Source organism: Coturnix japonica, unplaced genomic scaffold (genome assembly GCF_054131305.1).
Source record: "Coturnix japonica strain WE unplaced genomic scaffold, WE-NBRP24 Scf050, whole genome shotgun sequence".
Lineage (NCBI taxonomy): Eukaryota > Metazoa > Chordata > Aves > Galliformes > Phasianidae > Coturnix > Coturnix japonica.
The window spans coordinates 1,979,705-1,991,510 of NW_028188953.1; the positions used below are offsets into that span (position 1 = coordinate 1,979,705).

The 11,806-nt window shown below is 43.2% G+C and overlaps 1 protein-coding gene across 1 annotated transcript in view; it reads right to left on the reverse strand.

Moving 5' to 3' along the window:
- VPS52 (VPS52 subunit of GARP complex) overlaps window positions 1–11,758 on the reverse strand; it is a 68,850-nt gene extending 57,092 nt beyond the window's left edge. The window contains exons 1-3 of the mRNA XM_085532665.1: window positions 11,621–11,758; window positions 8,798–8,850; window positions 7,279–7,354 (exon numbers count right to left, since the gene is read on the reverse strand). Of these exons, the coding sequence (XP_085388791.1) occupies window positions 7,279–7,354; window positions 8,798–8,850; window positions 11,621–11,693 (202 nt within the window). The 5' untranslated portion in view covers window positions 11,694–11,758. The remainder of the gene's footprint in view (window positions 1–7,278; window positions 7,355–8,797; window positions 8,851–11,620) is intronic.
- Between the last annotated feature and the right edge of the window lie 48 nt (window positions 11,759–11,806).

Sequence of the window (11,806 nt, forward strand, 5' to 3'; positions counted from 1 at the left end):
ACACAACAACACAATGTAACACAACGACACAATGTAACACAACGACACAATGTAACACAACGACACAATGTAACACAACGACACAATGTAACACAACGACACAATGTAACACAACGACACAATGTAACACAACGACACAATGTAACACAACGACACAATGTAACACAACAACACAACAACACAATGTAACACAACAACACAACAACACAACACAATGTAACACAACAACACAACAACACAATGTAACACAATAACACAATAACACAACAACACAACACAACAACACCACACCACAACACAATGTAACACAACAACACAACACAATAACACAACACAATGTAACACAACAACACAACAACACAATGTAACACAACAACACAACAACACAATGTAACACAACAACACAACAACACAACACAATGTAACACAACACAATGTAACACAACGACACAATGTAACACAACGACACAATGTAACACAACGACACAATGTAACACAACGACACAATGTAACACAACGACACAATGTAACACAACGACACAATGTAACACAACGACACAATGTAACACAACGACACAATGTAACACAACGACACAATGTAACACAACGACACAATGTAACACAACGACACAATGTAACACAACAACACAATGTAACACAACAACACAATGTAACACAACGACACAATGTAACACAACGACACAATGTAACACAACGACACAATGTAACACAACAACACAATGTAACACAACGACACAATGTAACACAACAACACGATGTAACACAACAACACAATGTAACACAACAACACAATGTAACACAACAACACAATGTAACACAACAACACAATGTAACACAACAACACAATGTAACACAACGACACAATGTAACACAACAACACAATGTAACACAACGACACAATGTAACACAACAACACAATGTAACACAACAACACAATGTAACACAACAACACAATGTAACACAACGACACAATGTAACACAACGACACAATGTAACACAACGACACAATGTAACACAACAACACAATGTAACACAACAACACAATGTAACACAACAACACAATGTAACACAACGACACAATGTAACACAACGACACAATGTAACACAACGACACAATGTAACACAACGACACAATGTAACACAACGACACAATGTAACACAACACAATGTAACACAACGACACAATGTAACACAACAACACGATGTAACACAACACAATGTAACACAACAACACAATGTAACACAACAACACAATGTAACACAACAACACAATGTAACACAACAACACGATGTAACACAACGACACAATGTAACACAACAACACAATGTAACACAACAACACAATGTAACACAACGACACAATGTAACACAACAACACAATGTAACACAACGACACAATGTAACACAACAACACAATGTAACACAACGACACAATGTAACACAACAACACAATGTAACACAACAACACAATGTAACACAACAACACAATGTAACACAACAACACGATGTAACACAACACAATGTAACACAACGACACAATGTAACACAACGACACAATGTAACACAACAACACAATGTAACACAACAACACAATGTAACACAACGACACAATGTAACACAACGACACAATGTAACACAACACAATGTAACACAACAACACAATGTAACACAACGACACAATGTAACACAACGACACAATGTAACACAACAACACGATGTAACACAACACCACAATGTAACACAACAACACAATGTAACACAACAACACAATGTAACACAACAACACAATGTAACACAACAACACAATGTAACACAACAACACGATGTAACACAACACAATGTAACACAACGACACAATGTAACACAACGACACAATGTAACACAACGACACAATGTAACACAACGACACAATGTAACACAACGACACAATGTAACACAACGACACAATGTAACACAACGACACAATGTAACACAACGACACAATGTAACACAACAACACGATGTAACACAACACAATGTAACACAACGACACAATGTAACACAACGACACAATGTAACACAACGACACAATGTAACACAACGACACAATGTAACACAACGACACAATGTAACACAACAACACAATGTAACACAACAACACAATGTAACACAACAACACAATGTAACACAACAACACAATGTAACACAACAACACAATGTAACACAACGACACAATGTAACACAACGACACAATGTAACACAACGACACAATGTAACACAACGACACAATGTAACACAACGACACAATGTAACACAACAACACAATGTAACACAACACCACAATGTAACACAACACCACAATGTAACACAACAACACAATGTAACACAACACAATGTAACACAACGACACAATGTAACACAACGACACAATGTAACACAACGACACAATGTAACACAACGACACAATGTAACACAACAACACAATGTAACACAACAACACAATGTAACACAACGACACAATGTAACACAACGACACAATGTAACACAACGACACAATGTAACACAACGACACAATGTAACACAACGACACAATGTAACACAACGACACAATGTAACACAACAACACAATGTAACACAACAACACAATGTAACACAACAACACAATGTAACACAACAACACAATAACACAACACAATGTAACACAACAACACAATGTAACACAACGACACAATGTAACACAACGACACAATGTAACACAACGACACAATGTAACACAACGACACAATGTAACACAACGACACAATGTAACACAACGACACAATGTAACACAACAACACGATGTAACACAACACAATGTAACACAACAACACAATGTAACACAACAACACAATGTAACACAACAACACAATGTAACACAACAACACAATGTAACACAACAACACAACACAATGTAACACAACGACACAATGTAACACAACAACACAACACAATGTAACACAACGACACAATGTAACACAACAACACAATGTAACACAACAACACAATAACACAACACAATGTAACACAACAACACAATGTAACACAACGACACAATGTAACACAACAACACAATGTAACACAACAACACAATGTAACACAACGACACAATGTAACACAACAACACAATGTAACACAACAACACAATGTAACACAACAACACAATGTAACACAACGACACAATGTAACACAACAACACAATGTAACACAACGACACAATGTAACACAACAACACAATGTAACACAACGACACAATGTAACACAACAACACAATGTAACACAACAACACAATGTAACACAACAACACAATGTAACACAACAACACGATGTAACACAACACAATGTAACACAACGACACAATGTAACACAACGACACAATGTAACACAACGACACAATGTAACACAACAACACAATGTAACACAACGACACAATGTAACACAACGACACAATGTAACACAACGACACAATGTAACACAACGACACAATGTAACACAACGACACAATGTAACACAACGACACAATGTAACACAACGACACAATGTAACACAACAACACGATGTAACACAACACAATGTAACACAACGACACAATGTAACACAACGACACAATGTAACACAACGACACAATGTAACACAACGACACAATGTAACACAACAACACAATGTAACACAACGACACAATGTAACACAACAACACAATGTAACACAACGACACAATGTAACACAACGACACAATGTAACACAACGACACAATGTAACACAACAACACAATGTAACACAACAACACAATGTAACACAACACAATGTAACACAACAACACAATGTAACACAACACAATGTAACACAACAACACAATGTAACACAACAACACAATGTAACACAACAACACAATGTAACACAACAACACAATGTAACACAACAACACAACGACACAATGTAACACAACAACACAATGTAACACAACACAACAACACAATGTAACACAACAACACAACAACACAATGTAACACAACAACACAATGTAACACAACAACACAATGTAACACAACAACACAACGTAACACAACAACACAATGTAACACAACGACACAATGTAACACAACAACACAACAACACAATAACACAACACAATGTAACACAACAACACAACAACACAATGTAACACAACAACACAACGTAACACAACAACACAATGTAACACAACGACACAATGTAACACAACGACACAATGTAACACAACAACACAATGTAACACAACAACACAATGTAACACAACAACACAACAACACAATGTAACACAACAACACACAACACAACAACACAACAACACAATGTCACACAACACAACACAATGTAACACAACAACACAATAACACAACACAATGTAACACAACAACACAATGTAACACAACAACACAATGTAACACAACGACACAATGTAACACAACGACACAATGTAACACAACGACACAATGTAACACAACGACACAATGTAACACAACAACACAACAACACAATGTAACACAACAACACAATGTAACACAACAACACAATGTAACACAACAACACAATGTAACACAACAACACAATGTAACACAACAACACAATGTAACACAACAACACAATGTAACACAACGACACAATGTAACACAACGACACAATGTAACACAACAACACAATGTAACACAACGACACAATGTAACACAACAACACAATGTAACACAACAACACAATGTAACACAACAACACAATGTAACACAACGACACAATGTAACACAACGACACAATGTAACACAACGACACAATGTAACACAACGACACAATGTAACACAACAACACAATGTAACACAACAACACAATGTAACACAACAACACAATGTAACACAACAACACAATGTAACACAACAACACAATGTAACACAACAACACAACGACACAATGTAACACAACAACACAATGTAACACAACACAACAACACAATGTAACACAACAACACAACAACACAATGTAACACAACAACACAATGTAACACAACAACACAATGTAACACAACAACACAACGTAACACAACGACACAATGTAACACAACGACACAATGTAACACAACGACACAATGTAACACAACGACACAATGTAACACAACGACACAATGTAACACAACGACACAATGTAACACAACAACACAATGTAACACAACAACACAATGTAACACAACAACACAATGTAACACAACAACACAATGTAACACAACAACACAATGTAACACAACGACACAATGTAACACAACGACACAATGTAACACAACGACACAATGTAACACAACGACACAATGTAACACAACAACACAATGTAACACAACACAATGTAACACAACGACACAATGTAACACAACGACACAATGTAACACAACGACACAATGTAACACAACAACACAATGTAACACAACGACACAATGTAACACAACGACACAATGTAACACGACACAATGTAACACAACAACACAATGTAACACAACACAATGTAACACAACAACACAACAACACAATGTAACACAACAACACAATGTAACACAATAACACTGTAACACAACGACACAATGTAACACAACAACACAATGTAACACAACAACACAATGTAACACAATAACACAATGTAACACAATAACACAATGTAACACAACGACACAATGTAACACAACAACACAATGTAACACAACAACACAATGTAACACAACAACACAATGTAACACAACGACACAATGTAACACAACACAATGTAACACAACAACACAATGTAACACAACAACACAATGTAACACAACGACACAATGTAACACAACGACACAATGTAACACAACGACACAATGTAACACAACGACACAATGTAACACAACAACACAATGTAACACAACAACACAATGTAACACAACAACACAATGTAACACAACAACACAATGTAACACAACAACACAACACAACAACACAATGTAACACAACAACACAATGTAACACAACGACACAATGTAACACAACAACACAACAACACAACACAATGTAACACAACACAACAACACAATGTAACACAATAACACAACACCACAACTCAATAACACAACACAATAACACAACAACACAATAACACAACAATAACACAGTAACACAACACAATGTAACAACACCACAATAACACAACAACACAATGTAACACAACAACACAACAACACAACACAACGTAACACAACAACACAATGTAACACAACAACACAATGTAACACAACAACACAACAACACAACACAATGTAACACAACACAATAATGCAACACCACAACAACACCACACCACAACACAATGTAACACAACAACACAACACAACAACACAACACAACAACACAACACAACAACACAACACAACAACACAACACAACAACACAACAACACAACACAACAACACAGTGCTGTATAAGGATACTACAACAACACAACACCACAACAACACAACACAATGTAACACAACACAATGTAACACAACAACACAACACAATGTAACACAACAACACAACAACACAATAACACAACACAACAACACAATGTAACACAATAACACAACAACACAATGTAACACAACAACACAACAACACAATGTAACACAATAACACAACACAATAACACAACACCACAACACAATGTAACACAACACAACAACACAATGTAACACAACAACACAACAACACAATGTAACACAACAACACAACAACACAACACAATGTAACACAACACAATAACACAATGTAACGCAACAACACAACAGCAACACAACACAACACAATAACACAACACAATGTCACACAACACAACAACACAATGTAACACAACACAACAACACAATAACATAACACAACAACACAACACAATAACACAATGTAACACAACAACACAACACAACAACACAATGTAACACAATAACACAATGTAACACAACAACACAACAACACAACACAACAACACAACACAACAACACAACAACACAACACCACAACACCACAACACACCACAGTGCTGAATAAGGATACTACAACAACACAACAACACCACAACACATCACAATAACACAACAACACAATGTAACACAACAACACAACACAACAACACAATGTAACACAACAACACAACACAACAACACAATGTAACACAACAACACAACACAACAACACAACACACCACACCCCATTGCTGTGTGGATACAGTCTCTGATGGAGGCTCGTTCCACCTCCTGCAGCTCGGCCTCCACCTGAGCCGAGTACAGACGCAGATCTACACCCTGTGGGGCAGGACAGCAAGGGGTCAGTCTATGGGGTGGGGGAATCTATGGGGCAGGACAGCAAGGGGTCAATCTATGTGGCGGGGGGAATCTATGGGGTAAATCAATGGGGTGGGGGAATCTATGGGGTGGGGGTCAATCAATGGGGACAGGGGGTAAATCAATGGGGTGGGGGTAAATCAATGGGGTAGATCAACACCCTGTGGGGCAGGACAGCAATGGGTCAATCTATGGGGTGGGGGGGAATCTATGGGGCAGGACAGCAAGGGGTCAGTCTGTGGGGTGGGGGGTAATCAATGGGGCAGGACAGCAAGGGGTCAATCTATGGGGTGGGGGGAATCTATGGGGTGGGGGGAATCTATGGGGTAAATCAATGGGGTCAATCTATGGGGTGGGGGGAAATCAATGGGGTAAATCAATGGGGTGGGGGGAAATCTATGGGGTGGGGGGAAATAAATCAATGGGGTCAATCAATGGGGTAGATCAACACCCTGTGGGGCAGGAAAGCAAAGGGTCAATCTATGGGGTGGGGGGGAATCTATGGGGTCAATCAATGGGGTCAATCTATGGGGTGGGGGTAAATCAATGGGGTCAATCTATGGGATGGGGGGAAATCAATGGGGTCAGTCAGTGGGGTGGGGGGAAATCTATGGGGTCAATCAATGGGGTAGGTCAACACCCTGTGGGGCAGGACAGCAATGGGGTCAGTCTGTGGGGTGGGGTAAATCTATGGGGTGGGGGGAAATCTATGGGGTAAATCAATGGGGTGGGGGTAAATCAATGGGGTGGGGGGATATAGGGGGGATATGGGGGGATATAGGGGGGGATATGGGGGGGGTATGGGGGATATGGGGGGATATGGGGGTAAATCAATGGGGTGGGGGTAAATCAATGGGGTGGGGAGGGAAAACAGTGGGGTGGGGGGACACTATGGGGCAGGGGACGCTATGGGGTGAGGGGACGCTATGGGGCAGGGGACGCTATGGGGTGAGGGGACACTATGGGGCAGGGGACGCTATGGGGTGAGAGGATGCTATGGGGCAGGGGACGCTATGGGGTGAGGGGATGCTATGGGGTGAGGGGATGCTATGGGGCAGGGGACGCTATGGGGCAGGGGACGCTATGGGGTGAGGGGACGCTATGGGGCAGGGGACGCTATGGGGTGAGGGGACGCTATGGGGCAGGGGACGCTATGGGGCAGGGGACGCTATGGGGTGAGGGGACGCTATGGGGCAGGGGACGCTATGGGGTGAGGGGACACTATGGGGCAGGGGGACGCTATGGGGTGAGGGGACGCTATGGGGTGAGGGGACGCTATGGGGTGAGGGGACGCTATGGGGCAGGGGACGCTATGGGGTGAGGGGACACTATGGGGCAGGGGACGCTATGGGGTGAGGGGATGCTATGGGGTGGGGGGATGTTATGGGGTGGGGGGGGTCTCACCGTCTTTAGGGCCTCCTGCACCAACGCGTCCTCCAGGTTGGCCTGGATGTGCACTTGGGGGGCAGGTGGGGGGCGTCACTTCCAGCCCCACATATCTGCCCCATAGCCCCACACTGTGCCCCATAGACCTTCATATGCCTATAGCTGCCCCCATAGCTGCCCCATATCCCCCCATATACCCCATAGCTGCCCCATATCTCCCCATATCCCCCCCCATATACCCTATAACTGCCCCGCAGCTGCCCCATATCCCCCCATATACCCGCATATACCCCATAGCTGCCCCATATCTCCCCATATCCCACCCCATATACCCCACAACAGCCCCATATGCCCCCACATACCCCATAGCTGCCCCATATCCACCCCACAACCCCATATCACCCCATATAACTCCATATCCCCCCATATCCCCTCCATATACCCTATAACTACCCCATATCCCCTCATTACCCCATATGCCCCCATATCCCCCTATATCCCCCCATATAACCCCATATTTCCCCCATATACCCCATAGCTGCCCCATATCCCCCCCATATACCCCCATATACCCCCCATATAACCCCATATCCCCCCCATATACCCCCTTATCTCCCCCATAACCCCCCATATCCCCCCATATAACCCCATATCCCTCCTATATCCCCCCATATTCCCCCATAACACCCCATATCCCCCCATATAACCCCATATCCCCCTATATTCCCCCATATAAACCCATATAACCCCCATATCTCCCCTATATCCCCCCACATAACCCCATATACCCCTATATCCCTCCTTATCTCCCCTATATCCCCCCATATAACCCTATATCCTCCCTATATCCCCCCATATCTCCCCATATCCCCCCTATATCCCCCCCACACCCCCATATCCCCCCATATCCCCCCATATAACCCCATATCCCACCATATCTCCCCATAGAACCCCATATCCCCCCATATCCCCCTATATTCCCCCATATAAACCCATATAACCCCCATATCTCCCCCATATCCCCCTATATCCCCCCATATAACCCCATATACCCCTATATCCCTCCTTATCTCCCCTATATCCCCCCATATAACCCTATATCCTCCTATATCCCCCCATATCTCCCCCATATCCCCCCCACACCCCCATATCCCCCCATATAACCCCATATCCCACCATATCTCCCCATAGAACCCCATATCCCCCCATATAACCCCATATTCCCCCTATATCCCCCCATAGACACCCCATATCCACCCCATATCCCCCCATATCTCCCCATATCACCCCATATCCCCCCATTTAACCCCATATCCCCCTATATTCCCCCATATAAACCCATATAACCCCCATATCTCCCCCATATCCCCCTATATCCCCCCACATAACCCCATATACCCCTATATCCCTCCTTATCTCCCCTATATCCCCCCATATAACCCTATATCCCCCCATATAACCCTATATCCTCCCTATATCCCCCCATATCTCCCCATATCCCCCCCACACCCCCATATCCCCCCATATCCCCCCCATATCCCCCCATATTACCCCATGTCCCCCCATATCCCCCCTATATCTGCCCATAACACCCCATATCCCCCCATATAACCCCTATATCCCCCTATATTCCCCCATATAAACCCATATAACCCCCATATCTCCCCTATATCCCCCCACATAACCCCATATCCCCCCTATATCCCCCCATATGCCCTATATCCCCCCATATAACCCCATATCCCCCCATATATCCCCATATCCCCCTATATCCCCCCATAGACACCCCATATCCCCCTATATCCCCCATATAACCCCATATTTCCCTATATACCCCATATCTCCCCATATCCCCCTATATCCCCCCATATCTCCCCATATCCCCCCATATCTCCCCATATCACCCCATATCCCCCCATTTAACCCCATATCCCCCTATATCCCCCATTTAACCCCATATCCCCCTATATCCCCCCATATCACCCCATATCCCCCCTATATAACCCCATATCCCACCATATCTCCCCATATCCCCCCATTTAACCCCATATCCCCCCTTATCTCCCCCATATCCCCCTATATCCCCCCATATAACCCCATATACCCCTATATCCCCCCTTATCTCCCTATATCCCCCCATATCCTCCCTTATCTCCCCCATATCCCCCTATATCTCCCCTATATCCCCCCATTTAACCCCATATACCCCTATATCCCCCCTTATCTCCCTATATCCCCCCATATCCTCCCTTATCTCCCCCATATCCCCCTATATCCCCCCATAGACACCCCATATCCACCCCATATCCCCCCATATCTCCCCATATCCCCCCATTTAACCCCATATCCCCCTATATCCCCCATATCCCCCTATATACCCCATATCTCCCCATATAACCCCATATCCCCCTATATACCCCATATCCCCCCATATCCCCCTATATTCCCCCATATAAACCCATATAACCCCCATATCCCCCCATATAACCCCATATCCCCCCATATAACCCTATATCCCCCCATATAACCCCATATCCCCCCATATAACCCCATATCCCCCCATATAACCCCATATGCCCCCTATATAACCCCATATCCCCCATATAACCCCATATCCCCCATATAACCCCATATCCCCCATATAACCCCATATGCCCCCTATATAACCCCATATCCCCCATATAACCCCATATGCCCCCTATATAACCCCATATCCCCCATATAACCCCATATCCCCCATATAACCCCATATCCCCCCATATCCCCCCATATAACCCCATATAACCCCATATCCCCCCATATAACCCCATATCCCCCCATATCCCCTATATCCCCCCTCACCATCCACCCCGTCCAGCCCCAGCTCCAGCTCCAGCTCATCCTCCCCCTCCGCCATCATGGCCGCTCCCTCCATTTCCGGCGCTCTCAATTCCACTTCCGGCGCTTTCTTTTCAACGTCACTTCCGGCACCATCACCACTTCCGGTGTGTTCTTTACTCCTCCCATCCGGAAGCGCACTTCCGGTGG